The 18,734-nt window shown below is 35.8% G+C and overlaps 3 protein-coding genes and 1 long non-coding RNA gene across 5 annotated transcripts; 2 read left to right on the plus strand and 2 right to left on the minus strand.

The window, feature by feature from the left end:
* Nucleotides 1–695: 695 nt before the first annotated feature.
* On the minus strand, nucleotides 696–11,301 carry LOC123864437 (katanin p80 WD40 repeat-containing subunit B1). Its single transcript, XM_045904861.1, has 16 exons — nucleotides 11,004–11,301; nucleotides 10,474–10,604; nucleotides 9,726–10,059; nucleotides 9,176–9,374; nucleotides 8,471–8,621; nucleotides 7,641–7,815; nucleotides 6,965–7,099; nucleotides 5,735–5,788; nucleotides 5,065–5,247; nucleotides 4,208–4,348; nucleotides 3,495–3,597; nucleotides 3,068–3,170; nucleotides 2,504–2,644; nucleotides 1,807–1,919; nucleotides 1,645–1,719; nucleotides 696–1,263 (listed from the first exon to the last, which is right to left on the minus strand). Exons 1-16 carry the CDS (start codon nucleotides 11,032–11,034, stop codon nucleotides 1,008–1,010), a joined length of 2,325 nt encoding a protein of 774 aa, XP_045760817.1. The 5' UTR covers nucleotides 11,035–11,301; the 3' UTR covers nucleotides 696–1,007.
* A 251-nt stretch (nucleotides 11,302–11,552) lies between these two features.
* Nucleotides 11,553–12,917, plus strand: LOC123869323 (UPF0598 protein CG30010). The gene is made up of 2 exons (XM_045912197.1): nucleotides 11,553–11,932; nucleotides 12,304–12,917. Exons 1-2 carry the CDS (start codon nucleotides 11,795–11,797, stop codon nucleotides 12,823–12,825), a joined length of 660 nt encoding a protein of 219 aa, XP_045768153.1. The 5' UTR covers nucleotides 11,553–11,794; the 3' UTR covers nucleotides 12,826–12,917.
* Nucleotides 12,918–13,998: 1,081 nt separating this feature from the next.
* On the minus strand, nucleotides 13,999–16,471 carry LOC123865231 (protein crossbronx homolog). Its single transcript, XM_045906162.1, has 5 exons — nucleotides 16,221–16,471; nucleotides 16,077–16,141; nucleotides 15,507–15,607; nucleotides 14,621–14,808; nucleotides 13,999–14,471 (listed from the first exon to the last, which is right to left on the minus strand). The coding sequence occupies exons 1-5, from the start codon at nucleotides 16,307–16,309 to the stop codon at nucleotides 14,222–14,224; spliced, it is 693 nt and encodes a 230-aa protein (XP_045762118.1). The 5' UTR covers nucleotides 16,310–16,471; the 3' UTR covers nucleotides 13,999–14,221.
* Nucleotides 16,472–16,821: 350 nt separating this feature from the next.
* Nucleotides 16,822–18,511, plus strand: LOC123865540. Of its 2 annotated transcripts, none has more exons than XR_006795990.1 (3): nucleotides 16,822–17,457; nucleotides 17,696–17,882; nucleotides 18,088–18,511. It is a non-coding gene; the product is annotated as an uncharacterized LOC123865540 (long non-coding RNA). The 2 variants fall into 2 exon arrangements; XR_006795989.1 differs by having other exon boundaries at nucleotides 17,714–17,882.
* The last annotated feature ends 223 nt before the right edge of the window (nucleotides 18,512–18,734 follow it).

Raw genomic sequence — 18,734 nt, forward strand, 5'->3', positions numbered from 1 at the left:
AACTACTAAACAAAGACTAGAAATACTTTGACTTAACACATAGGCTACTTTTTATCCTGTCAAATCAAAGAGTTTCTGCAGGATTTGTAAAGCTATACCCCTTTACATATATTTGCTTGTTTATATAATTATTATTAATAACCAAAAGTATACAACAGCAACTTATTCTTACACACATTGTGGTTGCTTTGTCTCTATGACCCATTACGCACAGCCAATCGAATCGTTAGAATCTGTATTGCGCACTTAGTCGCGGCTTCTGCGTGCGTATAGGCACGACTTCTAGTCTAGTTGACCATGCGTAATGTTAAATGTATCTTTGATGTCACTGAGGCTCGGTTCAGAAACAAATCGGTGCATTTTCAGTCAAGTTAAAAGTGCTTGTTTTAGTTTGCCAACACCCATATGAGACTTAGAAAAGATACTTAAATGCTGCATCTACACTTGCAGCAACAATAAGCACCAGTAAATAATAATCTAATAATTATTTTTTTATAATATTGCCTAAGTTGTCTTTTGTACATTGCCATAGTTTAACATTTAAATTATGAAAATTCATTTACAATCTATGTGGGGTGTTATACTACCAAGTACCAATGTATTCGCGATCTTTGAATTGCAGGATTTCAAGAACATCCTTGAAATCCTGCATTGTCAATAACATCAATAGTCCCCCAATGCAGGATTACGATATGGTGTATCGCGTGATAATATTGTAAGTGTAACAGGCCTCTATGTCTTAATTTTATTTATGAAATATCTAGTGGTTTGTCGAGTTTTGTAATAAATAGCTCAGACTAAATTATGAATATGGCATCTTTTAATTTTTCTATGTGTGCTATGGAATATAAAATCTAATTAATTTAATGTTTGTTTTAATACTTAAGTGTTACTCGATGATAATATTTAGTAATTTGATCTTCCCTTGTAAGAATTTTTCATTAATGACCAGTTATTTTTTTTATTTAAAAGAACAATGTCCCCGATGGGACATTTGATGGGTATCGTCAGTCGAGCCCCTGCTGCATGAGCGTGTGCAGGTCGCGGAAGGCGGCGCCGAGGCGGCCCTGCAGCGTCTGCCGCTTGAGGAGGAAGGCGCGTATGTCGAGCAACAGGCGGTGGATTTGCACACATTTAGTGTACCGCTCTTCTCGCGGAATGTCGACGCCGAGAGTCCGCACTGGGGCGCTCACGTTAGCGCGCACAACCGACGAAAAGTTGCGCACTATTAGCCTTAATGCATTGCAACCACATTGCATGTACCTGTATAAAAAATTAATTGAGTAAGTAAGTAAGAGAATTGAGAACTAGCACAGATTTAAAGATGGGTAGCTTTCTGATGTTGGAACTTGGATGCTGTTCTTTCAAACTGTGCACAAAACGATAAATTGACTGACTGTCGGGTATGGAACTCTAAAAATTAATGTTTGTCTGTCTGTTCGCGTATCGCTTATTTGATTGAATTGAAACTAGTTTTGTTCTTAGCACTTTTGGCAGGAAACTTTATAATCTTGTTCTTGGCACTTCTGCAGTACCATCAATATAAAATAGGTGGCGAGTCGTTCAAACAAGAGCCAAGAGGCATTGCAACGCATGCAGGACATTATAGCTTGAGGAAATAATATAAAGAACACTTTTACTTACGTTTCATATTTACTTTGTAGCAGTTCATATATTTTAGGCAGCATTAGAAGGCATATATCTAGGTTCCATAACGATCTGAAACAAAATTATTTTCTTTGGTAACAAAAGTAAATTATTAATGTAAATTAATATACAATTAGTAACATGAGAAAAGAATCTTACGGTTTATGCGCCATAACATTAAGAATGTCTAGAATCACGGATGCGTCCTCCAAAGCGATCGCAGATTCTAAAGCAGATTTTAAACTTTTGTTAATCCTCACTGAATGGAAAATCTGAAACATACAAAATTTACTTCAAAAGTAGGCACTTTATTTTTATATATATAAAATCGAACATCCTATAAAGCATTTATCTAAATTTTAATTAGCACAGTAAATTAATAATTTGTAGTAAGAATTTATATTGATAAAAATCTAACTAGATTTTGAAAAACGCTGTAATTTCGATGAGCACTCGGACGATGAGTATTCGGAGTGACGACGGCGAAAATGCGGTAACCATTCGCTCTTTTACTATAATTTTTGTATGAAACGTTTTGAGCAAAAGAGTGAAATCATGGCGGGTGGAGAGTGGATCGCGACAAAATATTTTCTAGCAGGGCGTTGCCCACCGAAAATGTGCTAGGGCTGAATATGCAATAGGTAGATGGATGTTATCTATTAGTACATTGTCGTAATTTTATAATTTGTTTAATCTACTCTATAATATACTTAGCGATCCACCCCGGCTTCGCACAGGTAGCTTATTACAATTTTTTGAAATTAAAATAAAGCCTATGTCACTCAGGGATAGTGTAGCTTTCTGCGGAAAATCTCATATTAGTATTGGGTGTAAGTGTGTAGAGGTTGGCTGGTACCTGCAGGGCGCGCTGGCGGGCGGCGAGCACGGCCATCATGGAGTCGTGTCCGCGCATCATGACGCCCAGCACCTCCTGCTCGCTGGGCTCCGCGCCCGCGCCGCGCGCGCCGCGCCGCACGCCTCCCGCCGTGAACCCGCGCTGCGACACAACGTTGCAGCTATGATACACAAGACCCATACCAACTAACTTATGTTTGTATTACCGCTTCAATGCGTAAACCAGTTAAGAGTTGAAATTTACTACTTACAGCCGAAATTAGAAAGACAAAAGAAAGAAAGAAAACTAATTTATCTTGCGCACAAAGTGTAAACAAACTTAAAATGAGTTCTTGCACCCACATGGCACACGATGAAAAGGCCCTGGCTCAGAATTAATGCTGCATGTTATAAAAATAAATTAAAACCCAAATTCTGTAATTTGTCGATAAGTCTGTCCTTTTATCTGGTGGGAGGTTTCGGCCGTGGCTAGTTACCACCCTACCGATACCCTGCTAGTTCTGAAACGTTATTTAAATCCGCTATGTTTCACACGGTTTTAATTAAAAAAACACTAAAATCCTACAGGTAAGAACTCATCGAGGTCGAGTCCGACTGGCCGGTCGGCGGAGTAGGGGATGAACTCGGGCTCCGGCTCGCGCTGCGCCTCCGTGCTGTCCAACCGTGTTCTGCACAAATAAATAAATTTTATATTCAACAATTAGACTTTTACAAGTACTTTTGATTGGTCAGATTTATGCATCTACCACTGGTTCAGAATGCCTTTCCTACAGAGAAGAACCAGCAACCTTTCCTTTGATTTTGGTTTTACGTTGTACCATACAGATTCGTCTGTTTTAGCCGGTTATAGCGAATCAAGCTTGCGGTTCGTTGTATAGTATAATTAAAACAAAACATGGTTACTTGCACTTCGTTCTGTTTTCGTTTCACTGAATAAAAAAATAAGATCTTAAAATTATTACAAGAAAACAAGGAATATTTTGCATACATACCTTGAGCTTTGAGTAGATGGTCGGGTGAAAGATAATGATCTAGGGCCTAGAGATGGTGGTCCTAATGATACCTCACTGTTACTTTGACGGAGGCTATTGGGAGCTGCAACCGTAACAAAATATTTCAGTTATTTCAAAAAGTAACTTTGGCTGTAAATGTATGGACGAACTCGAGCATTAAAACAATGCAAGTTAGGCCCATTTTATATAGACTATCCAGATCTTGTATTAACCCTATGGCGCCATCTCCACGGGCGAGGGAATTGCAACGAATCCGATCAACTATCGTCGGCGATAATATTGCCCTGTGTTGTCCTACAAGAAATGTATCGAATTTGGTAACACGGCGAGACGATCGCCGCGATTCTCTCGTCCGTGAAGATGGCGCCTTAAGGTCCAGTCATGCTGGCAGATTTGGATTTATACGTATGGGGTCTTAAGATCAAATTTTGTAAAATATTAAATGTAATTAGTATCATCTAACAGGTATGTAAGTTGAAACGCAAGCGCACCAAGACCAATTGAAGGGCTATTTTAAACAAAAATCATGTTCTTTGAAACTGACAAAATTAATATAGCACTGGACATCAAGTTGTAAGCAGAAATGAGTTGCAGCCTGCAAAACTTTTTGTTCGAAATGACCCGTCTTGTCGTGGTTATTCCAACAAGACGCCGTTGTTTTTAGCCACCGTATAAGCTGAACATCAACTTACGTATGTCCGTGGTAGATTTGGTCTCTTTATATGAATTATGGCGGTTCAATGACGTGGTGGTTAGAGCGGTGGCAGTGTATTCATTCATAGATATTTGCGTTGTGGAGTATAAATTTTCATCTTTGTTGGTTTCCATCATCCCTGTTAATAATTTCTTAATGTTAATAAAGCATCGGTAAAATGATAATGTAGTTATATTTGTTCCTCTAATTGAAGCCTTATACCCAAAGTTAATGACATTTTCGTAGAACCACCAAAGTTAATAATTAAATTGGCTCAAAATTATGTAGCGTAAATTCGCACGAATCCTCTCTATTTAACCCCCGACCTAAAAAGAGGGGTGTTATAAGTTTGTGTGTCTGTGTATCTGTTTGTGGCATCGTAGCTCCTAAACTATTGAACTGATTTTAATTTAGTTTTTTTTTGTTTGAAAGGTGGCTTCATCGAGAGTGTTCTTAGCTATAATCCAAGAAAATCGGTTCAGACGTTTGAAAGTTATCAGCTCTTTTGTAGTTACTATAACCTTCACTTGTCGGGGGTGTTACAAAGCAATTTTTCAAGCTTGATGTTTGTAAAATAATGGTAATATAAGTAGTCAATGTTTTTTTTGAGTGTTTCAGACCTTCATCCATTATTATTAGTGTAATTATATTATCTATGATGATAACATAACAAACGACAGACACTTTCGAAAAGACAGAGAGAGAGAGCGCTGTATATTCCGCGGATATGGATTACTTATAGATTCAGAACAACAAAGAATAGAATAATAGGCGTAATAAGTTTGTATGGAGAAGTGTGTAAGAAGTGTACACAGAAGGAGAAGGGTTAGGTTAGGTTAGGTTAGGTTAACTTACTAGAGAACATTTGTGATTTATTTTCCCTGACAGTGTAGTGTTGTTGGTGGTTGGCGGCGTGGGGCGTGTGGGGAGCGTGGGGCGCGTGCGGCGTGGGGATGCGCGAGTCGCGCGGCCGCTCTTCCAGCAGCAGCGCGCGCAGGGACGTGCCGGCGGCCGGCGCCGCGCTCTCGCCCTCCAACCCTGTAACCGCTCTCTTTAGTTCACAACCTTGTCCCTTCTTCACCATTCTACCATGACAGTACAGCGAGAAACCGTGAACGTTGGCATCTTTGTATGGTCGACGACCAATCCACTCGTACGAAACATTTTTGCTCAAGGTTTCTGATACGAACCGCTAAGGTGTGAAATGCCAAATATAACCCAAATACCTTAAAAGCAAGTGTGATTTGTGAATAGACCTCATCATTGCTCTTTTAAGCATGTTTGTCATCAATTACAATACAATCGCAGGGAGTCGCAGGATTCAGGCGGCGTAAGACCGTGGCGTGTGGACATTTCTACAAGAGACCTATGTCCAGTGGTGAACGTCTATTGGTTGAGAATGAGATGCTGGTGACATCATCCCTAGAGCACCGATTATTCTCCAACCCTTGGATTGAAAACTGTGATCTGAATGCATATCTTTACTGCAGTGTATAAACAATGGCTTTAAATAAATTAAACATACCTGTCATTGAAAAGTCTTCTGATGAAAGACTTGCTGGCGGAGGTGTCCGTGTCACTGCAAAATGTTTATTATCAATTTATTTTGTCATAATCAACCCAGCAAAGAACTGCAAATTCGGCGAGCACCACAAGGAATATTCAAATTTCGACCCTATCCAATTGGAATAAAGATGTAATTCCAAAATTCGAGTTTACAGCGATATAGGCATTATTTTTATCCGACTACGGCGAAATCCAAAAAAGGGTTATGTTTTTGATCTGTAAGTATGTATATCGGTTCCTGTGTCCGCTCGTAACTACTCAATGCCTAACCGATTTTGATAAATGATACGTCATTAGATTCGTCTTAATAGCGCGAGTGTCACTGGGTACCTAAAATTCTTAAAAAATACGAGTAAAAGGAGGATTTTATGCGTTTTAATTTGCGGGCTGAAAAAGATGCAGTGCAAACCCCAGTCTTTTTAAATTATTTATTATTCTAGCGACAATTGGCAGCTGCTATTACAACTTCTAGATAAATTAGATAAAGTCGATATTTAACTATCCATAGCTGCATCTGTTTGAACTGGTCCTTAGCGTAGGTTATTCTCTAAGTAGTAAAAATGTGCATTATTAACTTTTTACACAAACTAAAAGAACTGTTTCTTTTAGTTTGTGCGCTAGAAACGAGACAGCATAATGGAAGGCGACGCGCGATGAGGGGGGGGGGGAGTACTCTCTATACTATACTCAAACTAAAAAGAAAGCATTTTTTGTTTACTTTTAGCCAATTTAAGAGGGGTCTCTCCGTCACTCGCTTCATACAAACTTAGTTCCAATTTCATTTGAATATTAAGCAACCAAAGTCCATGAAATTTTGCAGACATATTCTAGAAACTAATATCTATGTCTGTGGTTTTCCAGATTTCTGTTAAAAAATTCGGTTTCAAAGTTACGCGGTCTTAAAAATTTACATACAAATCTTTGAGCCCCTGTAATTTTAAAATTACATATTTTTAGATAAATCTAAAACACCACAGACACAGATATTAGTTTCTAGAATATGTCTGCAAATTTTCATGGAATTTGGTTGCTTAATATTCAAATGAAATTGGAACTACGATTGTATGAAGCGAGTGACGGAGAGGGCCCTGTTAAAATGAATTTCTTAGGATTATTAAACCTTCGACTCAGAATTCGACCTTCGGTCAGACACTCTTGATATACAAGGTTAACAAGCACGTTTACTCACATGCTCTAGACGGGCGGAATATTCCAGTGTAGTCATTAATATTAGGTATAACTGCACCTGAGTCTTCGTCCGCCTCCGTGCCGGACGTGGACTCCTCAGCCGTCTTCTCGTCCAGGGGTGTCGGTCGGTGCATCACTGAAATTGCTATACTTTTGACTTCACGAAAAAAGGGCTCTTACTTTGAGCCCTTGTGATTTATCGATCTGTTTAGTGTTACGAATTGAGGACTAAGGGCGGGTTTGCTATGCAATTACCCACCAGCGATTCAATTCAGTTCAATTCAATTTATTCATTCTGTAGTGATGTCATTTATATTTTTATTGTAACTACAACTAACCGCATACTTTGTACCGACATACTTAAGCTAATGATAGAGGAATGAGCAGTGCTCAGACAAGCACTTACGAGCACGAAGAAACCAATATTGTTATAGTTTTTGTTGAAAATAAATAAATTCAATTCGTTTCATTGGATTGGTTCATTAGTCATCTTAAATTATCTGTATATAAATAAATACATAATTCAAAGAAAGAAATGGAGAAGTGGTATAAGCAATATGCCTTCTCCATAGACAAAGTATAGCATTAGCTAAAAAACGCAAGAGCCGCCAGAGCCGCAGTTTTCAGTACTGAAAGTGCGAGTGTCATGATAAGTTTATTATTATTAATTAATTTACCTTCTTTTGGCGGCTTCTCCTTTGAGAAGCTCTTACGCACTGATTGGCCTTTTTGGAACGGTGAGAGGTCTTGCACGACGGTCGGTAGCGCGGGAGGCGGGCCGCCGAAAGGGTGCACTTTACTGAGATCGACCACGGATAAAACTATGTAAGCTGAATGAAAAGAGCCTGCAATCTGTAATAGAAATTACGATTTTTTACTTCTTTTACATATTTTTTATAACAAAGATTTTTTCCCACAAATTAAATAAAATTTTAGTGATCATCTTTGTAAATTCGAAGAGCATGATTAGCGCCACCTATGAGGCTTTTAAGGAGCACACCCAGGTAAGTACCTCATTGATCACAGGTATCTATGAGTCTTTCGCCCTTGAACTTATAATATACTACATATATAAACTTACTTATACTTTATAGAGATATAAACTTTCGATCAGAGACAATTTTTACGACACAGACACAAACAGACAAACTATTTCAATTATATTACAATGAGTAAGAAGCGTGATATCCTAGTGGTAAGACGTCCACCTCCTAATCGGAGGTCAAATTCAATCCGGACGCACCTCTAACTTTTCAAGTTACATATATGTGTTTTAAGTAATTAAATATCAATTGCTTTAACGGTGAAGGAAAACATTGTGAAAAAACCTGCACACCAGAGAGTTCTCCATAATGTCCTCAAAGGTGTGTGTCTACTAAGTACTTGGCCAGCGTACAAGGCCAAACCCCTTCTCATTCTGAGGGGAGACCCGTGCTCTGTAGTGAGCCAGCGGTGGGTTGGTCATGATGATGATGATAATAATATTATGGTACACGAGTACACTCACGAGTTGTGTTTGAGAAACAGTTATGTCATGTATCTGTCCCCAGTGGCCATTGACAATGTCAAGCACCCGCGCCGGCTCCCATCCAATCACGTGTAAGCCATCATTTCCACACCCTAACAGAGTTGCACCATCGTCACTGAATGCTATGTGCCTAAAATCAAAGAGACAAATATAACCAATAACCATCACTGTGCACAAATTAAGTCCACACACACCAACACAAGTTTCCATAGATATTTACAAAACCTAACGTAAAAACTAAACCAAACCAAACCTAACCTAAATCCACACTGACAAAGTTGCTGGCACAGCTAGTTATATTATCAAACCTTTTTAGTAAAAAAAAACTCACTTTGACAATTATAACTAGCATTATAGTAATTAAACTATTGTGAGTAATATAGTAATAATTGTGATTGTATATATCAGCTGTATAATATAAAGAGGAAATGTTTGTTTGTTTGTTTGTAATCAATAAACTCTGAAAATACTGAACTGATTTTAATAATTCTATCAATACAAAGCTACTTTATCCAGAAGCAACATAGGCTTACGTAAACCACCCGGTTATATATTTATGTAAAAACTGGCCCAAACTCATCTAGCAAAACAAGTCAGACATACTCTGACAAAAATGCATGTAAGCCAGTTCTATATTTTATAACAAGTAGCATTTTCACGAACAAAACATTGTTCTCCGCTCACCTTATAGATGTGTTTTCTTTTTCAAATTTGGATACTAATTGGAACTTTTCCATGTCCCAGAAGTTAACAGTTCTATCTGTGCCACAACTGGCCAGCAGGAACTCATGAGGGTGGAACTTGACACAAGTTACAGCTGACGTGTGCTCTAGAAACTCTTGTAATACCTTTCCCACTCGCACATCCCAAACTTTCACGAAACCTAAAAAATATAATATGGATTTTGTATGATTATATTTATTTTATTTTATGAAGCATAATTAGTCTTAAAAAAATACTATAAAACTATTAGTGACTTACTACGATAATTTTTTCACTTTGCCTTCTGACAGGAATGATTTCTTTATACTTAATTATTTTTATTTTTATTTTAATATTTTTCCAAAAAAAAAATAATTTCTATATATAGATAATAAAATGTGCAGATTAGTTATCAGAGACAATGAGTCAGTCAGGACCAGTCTTTTTATATGTATAGATTGAGCTAGAAGTTGTATGTAAAGGTGTATTAGCTGTAGCTGCTTAGTAAAATAATAATAACAATAAATCTTACCATCTTCACATGCTGACGCTATCCACTGTCCATCCGGGCTAAATTGAAGGCTATTAACAGCAAGCCGATGGCTTGAATAAGTAACAATACAGCCTCGCTTTCTTGTGTCCCACAGTTTAATATTACTATCACATGAGCCTGTAGTCAAATAATCCCCATAAGGATGAAAATCCATACATTTTATAGCCCCTTTATGTCCTGTAAATGTTCTCAAAAGCTTAGCAGCTTCCAAATCCCAAATTTTCAAGGCGCCTGTCTGAGAGCCGGCACAAACCAAGTCTTCAGAGTGTCCAAAACAAACACATTCCACAGGTGTTGTATGACCACTCAAACTCTGGAATATCAAAATTATGTATGAATACAACGGTCTCAATTAGGTACAGTTGTCTCAATTAGGTACAGTTGTACACAATTTCTAAATTGACAGGTCTGAAATGGATGCTACTCTTTTTCACAGATAATATTGCGAAAAGGAAATCTTTAATTTTCTGAGATAATAAATAGCCTAGGTCCATCCCCAGTTTGCAAGTTATCTCTGTGACAAACTTCGTTAAAATCGGTTAAATAGATGGGATATGAAAAGCTAGCAGATAGACAGGCACACCTTCACAATTTTACTGATTTTTAGTGTGTGGGGGCAAAAGGCCTGTCCATTATTGATACTTTTAGGTTTAAAGAGGTAATTAGTAGGTGCCAACAAGTCATGATTCTACCAATAACTGAAATTAGCTTAACATAGCATACATACCATAAGACAATCTTGACGTCCAATAGCCCATAGGTTAACTTTTTTATCATCACCCCCAGTAGCCATAACTTGGTTTGATTTATGTCCCATTGCCAGGCAATTGACATTTGCCTTGTGTCCTTCAAATTCTTCTGCAACATTACCATTAATATTTTAATACAGAAATATAAATAACTTGATGATGTCTACGACTTTGTCTGTGTGGACCCAGATGTGTTTAAAAATCCTGTGAGAACTCTTTGATTTTCCAGGATAAAAGTAGCCTATGCCCATCTCCAGCGCATGCATATGCTTTCTCTGTACTAAATAAATTCATGTGAATTTAGGTGTAATTTTTAAATATCCCGCGAAGTTTGATTTTCTGGTACAAAAAGTAGCCTATGTCCATCCCCGGGATATCTATCTCTGTAAGACTTTCGTCGAGATCGGTCAAATGGATGGACCGTGAAAAGTTACCAGACGGACAGACACTATCGCATTTTTAATATTATGAGTATAGATAAAAATGCAGCTTCACTGTAGGTACATACGTAATTTCCATGATCTTCTTATACTTTCCATTCTAAACACTTTATAATGGCAGCAACCTTAACAAAAATTGAATTAGATAAAGGTATTTCTTTAGATCATACTGGAATTGACAACTCTTCCTAATTTGTATAAATACTATGATTATAGAAAAGAACTATTTTATTTTGAGCTACAATGTATGAATATTCAATTTAATTTATTTATTTTAAATTAATCCGAAGGCGAAATCTAAAGTTTTGTGGTTTTGTTGTGTTGTTTTTTTTATGTATGATCACAGACGACCAATAACTTTGCCAATCTATGTAATTTTACGAATTTTACGCTAAAACCATAAAACATATAGAATCACCATCACAGACTATGATCGGAAAAGCTGAATGTTACTTGTCAGTGTTTTTTTTACCTGGTTTTATGGCTCTGAGTTCTAGCTTTTTTTAACTGTCAGTGGTCAATTTTTTTTTAAATTTTTTTTCCGCCCTGGATACGACTCTTGTAAGGCCTTCAGTGGAGCGAGAGCGAGTGATCCACTAGCACAATGTAGGAGTCCGATTTCTCGCTCTAATTTGATCAAATTAGTGGGATAGCGATTTAGGTATTGGGTATTGTTAACGTAGCGATTACATACTCTTTGTTAGTATTGAACATTGAATTAGTCAAGAATTAGTAAAAATACATACCTACTTACTTGAAAATTATTATTTTATCATATTTTATTTTTTACGAGTACGACGCATTACACAACGCAATTGAACTGTACATAATAAATAGGTATAAAACAACGCTAACCGCAATGAACAAAGTTCACAGACAGTTACGGATTTCTGCAAAGTATTTAAATTTGCAAAAGCGACTGATTAAATATGTACAGGGTCAAGAGCCTGAACCAAAAATTAGAGAATATTTTTATTTTATTGATCATCAAGGAATGGTAAGTAAGCTTCGAAATGTTAAAATTAGTTGTTTTTCTTTGTCATGGTGTTGGACGAACGTAACAAATAAAACTGGTCAAGTGCGCGGGCCGCGGAATCGCTCGTGAAGGGTTCCGTACGGTTTTCGTTTACATAGAGATTGATTGTTGGATTGTCCTTTTACTTGCTGCCTTTCATGATTCTAGGTCAACGGGAAGTAGAAGTTTCATTCCCTTGATGGGTCTTGTGGACTTGACAGACAGACAGACATTGAAGTGATCCTTCATCCTTTATGGGTTCCTTTTTTTTATCTGGAAATATGGAACCGTCAAAATGCGCCAGTTCTTATTCATTGGAAAAATGCAATACCTACTTGCTCTATTTGTTTCAGTTATTTTTAGATGATTCAAAAATGAAGAACTTTACTTCATGTTTTAAAGAAAAAAAGTTTTTGGAATTCTTTTTCAAAAGAATTCGATTAAATAAAACAGGGAGATATCAGGAAGAATTTCCTTTTATATCTTTATGTGGAAGAGAAAGAAATTATATTAGATGTGATGATGTTCCTATTGTGTATACGCACATTGTACCTAAAGGAAACCCTGAAGTGGATTTTTTAACCTTTGGATATGCAGGTGAATTACTCCTCGCCCAGTTTCAACCTGAGAAAGTTTACATGCTACCAGAAACCGGTAGAGTTTACCATCCCGCTGAGGATAAATATGGTGGTGTAGGACTGGTCAGATCTAAACTTGCTATTGAAATAAGTAAAAATTTTACCTTTGAAAATGGGGAATCACATCCACCAACTCACTTTCATTGGAAGACAAAAAATTATCAGTTAGATCAGCTATGGTTTCCAGAGATGATTCGCACACACAATATTAAAATTAAATCAGACCCTGATTTATGATAGGTACTACATTTTTAAATGTAAACTTTATTAAATTAGATCTAAAATAAAACTGGAAATGGTTGATGATGAAAGAATTCCAAATATCATTAGATATATCAGGTTAATATAATGCATCCCAAGTCCCAACTAACAAATGGAAAGAGTATTTGCCATGTGATGTCTCTTACCTAGAGATTTATATAATGATCAGTCATGTATTTTGTCTTAAAAAATCCATTGAAAATATAAAAAAAACTGGCCAAGTGCGAGTCAGACTCACGCACTGAGGGTTCCGTACTAGGGTATTTTTTCCAACATTTTGCATGATAAATCAAAAACTATCATACATAAAAATAAATAAAAATCTGTTTTAGAATGTAGACGTAAAGCCCTTTCATATGATACTCCACTTGGTATAGTTATCTTACTTCGAAAATTGAAGCATATTTAAATTTTTTTAATGATGTAGGTAACCACAAATTCGCAGTTTTCAGATTTATTCCTGTACTTGTGCTATAAGACCTGCCTACCTGCCAAATTTCATAGTTCTAGGTCAACGGGAAGTACCCTATAGGTTTCTTGACAGACACGATGGACAGACAGACAGACAACAAAGTGATCCTATAAGGGTTCCGTTTTACCTTTTGAGGTACGAAAACCTAAAAATTACAATTTTATACTAATAAAAACAATTTTTACATTAAAAAACTTTAATCACAATAATTGCAACTTTTTAAATAGGTAAATATTAATTATTAATAACATTCATAAAAATATAGAATACTGTGAAAGTAACTTTGTCAATCATTATCTATAATCACATCAAATATTTATTAGATGTTAACAAGATTTTGTTGTTTTTAGTCAAAATCCCTATAACATTTGAATAAGGATTAAAATTAATTTAGGGATAATAATTATTTTATGTTCTGTATCTATCACAGGTTTATAGTATGGCTATTTATATTTTGTAAGTTTTTATTCTCAATTATTTTAACATTGTTATTTTATACTATACATTAAATGCCAGTCCATATTGCATTGTTGTTTCTCCAATTCCACCATAGCTTAGAACACATCGGTGATGCTCATCATGAAATATGCCATATTATATCCTGAGCATCTCTGGTAGTATTCATAGTAGATGTAACAGATTATGATTATGTAACCATTTTATTAAAATTAAAATTATTTTTATTATAACAAATACATAGTATCATAGGTGATACAGATAAGTTACAATTGTTTAATTGAAAACCCACACTTCTGTTCATGGCACCCAAGTAATGATGTGCTAAGCCCCATCGATGATGCTCATGTGATGTTGTAAGTCCCACCATTGAAGCTAATGGCACCTAAGTAATGATGTGCTAAGCCTCACTGGTGCTGCTCATGGCACACAACATGTTAATTATTATGTAGTGTCTTCCTTTGAGAAAGACTGATAAGATCCTGACTGCACCCATGATATTCCATGAGAACTTTCATTTGCACCTGGCGGTTTCAACATGACATTCTTAGCTGTATCATGAATGTTAGGATCATAATGTTGAAATGTTATATAATGCTTATCTTCAATGGGTGGAACATCATACACATGTTCTATACTAGATGCTACACATTCTTTTACCTTATCTATAAATAGTTTTCTGTTTGTCTTAAATCTGAAAAAGACAATAATACATACATAATACATATTCTTATTGCTCTTACAGTATACATTGTATTTCATAAAGTGTTAATACTCAGTCAAAGAAAATCTGCTAACATTCTTAAGCATATTTAAGCAGGATATCTTTCAAATGTAACTTACAATGCAGAAGCCTCATTGTTAACTGGAACTTTCATGTTTAGATTTGTAAATATCCAATGTAAATATTTCAATATTTGCCACACATGATTTTGTTTCCTGTCCCAGTGTGAGAAAACTTCGTTCAGGCTGAGAATGCCTGTTATTGGATCTATCGCTGGATGAAATATTTGTGATGTAAATTTTACAGTCTGTAAAAGAAAATTGTATTTTTAAGTACATACAGCTTTAGTAGTAAAACTCACTGTAGTGGTTATATCCAACAGATCTTGAATTATGGGGTTTAGAATTGCTAAGTTAGGATACTCCAGAATTAAATTGAATAAACAGTATCACCAATTAAATGGTGAATAAGCAACATTTCATCAACATCAATAGTGATAAAGAAAATACTCTTATTTTATTACTGATATTTATTGCAAAGCTGTGCCTGTGATACCTGTGATATTATATTTTATTATTAGATGTGGCCTGAAATGTGGATTTAAGTTTTTCAAAATTTGAAGGGAAATCTTCCATTTTCTAGGATAAAAAGAAGCCAATTACACTATATGGGATGCAAACTATCTCTGACCTCTGTACAAGTAAATAATGCTAGTTAGTGACTATTAACATGTTCATAGAAGTTTTTTATTTAATTAGGAAAATCCTGTGGGAACTCTGATTTTCCAGGCCAAAAAGTAGCATATGTTCATACCTGGGATACAAGTTTAATTAGAATTGTTTAAATGGACGGGCTGTGAAAAGCTAGCAGACAGACAAACACACTTTCGCATTTATGATATATACGTAAATATGGATTTACTATCCCCAAAAAATTGCATAAAATACTTAACTAGTAGGTACAAAAAAAAAAAAATTATTAAAATTATGAGGTAAGGTAACTTACAGGAACTGTATCATCTGGGAATTTTTCAGGTAAGTTTAAGGTGAATCTAAATACACCACCAGTGTATAGACCAGATCTTATGAATATAACTCCATACCACACTAAAAGAACAACACAGTTTTATTTTTACTAGCCAGTGCTTAGTTTCCCAATGCCTACAACTTTGTCCTTGGGAATTCAGGTTTTCTCAATATGCATACATACTAGCCGATGCCTATAAACTTTGTCCAGGATTTGTTCGATAAAATCCTGAGGAAGCGATTTATATCTTATCTCAAGAAAGTAAGCTACCTCTGTGCCAAGCATTGTCAAAACTTGGTTCATCAATTGAATGGAGGTAAACAGTTACGCATTTATAATACTGAGTAAACATTACTTTTTTAAGAAATATAGAGGTGTGAATTCAAAGTACACAATGTACAGACATGAGTCATATAATTTGGTCCACATAAATAGATCTTAGGCCATTCCAAAGTTATGGCATTTGAACACTTTAAGGCCCGGTCCGACCTTAACTCTTAAGATTAATAAACAGTAATTATGAGTAAAAAATTAAGAGATAATACTAACAAAATGAGTTATCATGTGAAGGTATCACATAAATCCCAGGCAGATTTTCTGTTTGCAGCATACGACTGAAATAAAATTAAGTTCATTAGGTACCAAATGCCGACATATCCATATTACTTTAAGATATCAAGTTTATCAGCTTACTACTCTGCCATAATTATGTACTCTTGATGAAATATAGAGTATCCCCCTTCTTTCATTTTTTTAAAGTTGAGGTTGGTTTCCTCATTCATGGATTAAGTAGGTACTTGGGAAGGTGTAATGGTAATTAAAATATTTGCTCGATACTATCCCAGTATTATACACATTTGTTTCCGGAGTTCACTTCTATCAAAGTTCCAACTTCCAAGTTCCAACCCAAGAAAATACTAGTAAAAGTCAAAAGTATGTAAAAAGTACTCTGTGGTCAAAACACAACACCTTTTTTTTTAACTGGTGTTACGGCTCTGGGTTCTAGCAAATCACCAAAGAAAAACACAAGCAAAGAGTATAAACACCTCATCAAAGAATATGTAACCAATAAGTTTTAATCACGTAACATGAAACATGTTTGGGGGTTCACTTCCAATACAAACAGAAGCTTGTTTATTTTTATCGTTATTTCACTTCGACTAATCAATCGCTCGGCAGTCGAAAATCGAAATGGCTAGTTATAAGTCGGTTTTACTTCAAAGTAGGTAAATAACAAGTAAGCAAGTATAAATTCAATGTGTTTTAATCAGGTTTTAATCTTCTATCACAGAATATGAATACAGCAGGTCGATCGCGTAAAAATTGTCTCAATCTCACATCCAAAAATATCCTTAAGGATCGTTATCGTTACAGTCCTTATAACCGGTACCGCGTAAGCTTTTTCAGGATTGTAGCAATCGGTCGCAATCATGTAGCAATAGGTCGCAATCACGTGACTATCGATACTTTAGTGGTGGGTCATACTTATAATCCGACTAATTTGAATATCTATGGTAACCTAGCAATCTATACGGCCATAGTAGTCTTCCAAACTTGACTGCGTTGTAGCTATTGAAATAAAGTATTACGAGTCTGTGCCCCGTGCCGCGGAATATGTGAATTTGTGGTTCTTCTAGGTTCATAGAGTATTGTTTATTTACACTTTTACGTTGAGTTGACTTTGTGACGAAACCTAATAAAGTAATTTAAAAGTCGAAACTAAAAAGGAAACTGGCACCCTACAGGGCCGCCTCTGTGAGGCAGCTTGAGATTCTGTTAGAAGTTGCTGAAAGCAACTCAAATATTGCACTCGGTGGGCTCGGTGGAGGACCTCTCGGCCGCCAGGTAGCTCTTAATAATGGGAAGAGCTTTCCAGAAAGCTCAATTCTGTGGGGGCAGGGTGTATTAAACCTTCGTGGAGTGGAAGCGAGTAAGTATTCAAAACATATCGGCCACAAGCTCTATTGCGCTTTGTGGCAGATTTTTTAGTTTTAGCTGCATGTTAACCGTCTAATTTTGATTCAAAGAACGTATGCTGCAATTATGATAATAATTTAAAGTATAAACTGCCACTATAAGACTATGAATAATAGCAGTAGGTTCTATTCTATTGTCATATATTGTATTATAACCATTAAGAAAATAAGTATGTTTATTACTTTTTGAAGTATCGAATACTGCTTAAGAGCCCCACAAAAGGCAAGGCTGGAGACTTGCGACGAGCAGCCACTGGCACTGGAGGTGAACCAAATTTCAACACTTCTTTGACCCCTATCGAAGAACAATATAAGTATAATTGGGAACGTGGCAGTAGAGGGAGAACCCAAAATCCAGATTCCAATAAATGAATCATAGGTATTATGGCAATTACACTTACTTTTGTTCAGTCTGAGTCTGTATATCACAGTTATTTTAAAATTCCACTGTAAGTTTTATAATTATACTGCAAGAGCTGTTTTTAAGTGGTTACTGTTACACAAAGGCATATTAAATTTTCAAAGAAATATTTAATATTAGGTATTATGAATTTATGTATAAAATACTTTTATTTTATTTGTAGATTCCTGACCTGCCTACTCAACCAAGTACATCTACTGTACATCACCAATATGAGAAATCATTATTGATGAGCAGCTTAGTGACAACTATACAACAAACAGAGGAGCCTTCACAAATAGAAGCTACACATAACCGCTACATATTTCACTAGCATTAGAAGTTTCTCAGTCTGTCTATCATGTTGATACTGAGATACCAGAAGTTAGCACACCAACCAGCACACAACACCATCAGCCTTTAAGAAGTAATAAACTTATCCAAATATATTTGAAACCTTTTCATAGCCATTGTTCACCTAACAACTAACATTTTTTTTAAATTCCATTAATAACAAGATATTAAGATAAGCCTTTATTAACTGAATTGAATTACATTAATGCTATGTACATAATATATTTCAAATAAATAAATAATATTTTAGTTTTTGACTGGTGTTTTATTTGTTTTCCTTTTTTCTGCTAGGATCTAAAAAAAACTTATTTAGTAATACAGAGTAAATAATCCATACTTACATACTATAATATTATAAATGCGAAAGGGTCAGACTGTCCGTCTGCTACCTTTTCACGACCCAAAAGTTTAACCAATTTTGACGAAATTTGGTACAGTTAGCTTATATCTGGGGGATGGATGATGGATACTTTTTGA

Source organism: Maniola jurtina, chromosome 1 (genome assembly GCF_905333055.1).
Source record: "Maniola jurtina chromosome 1, ilManJurt1.1, whole genome shotgun sequence".
In the NCBI taxonomy this organism is placed as follows: Eukaryota; Metazoa; Arthropoda; class Insecta; order Lepidoptera; family Nymphalidae; genus Maniola; species Maniola jurtina.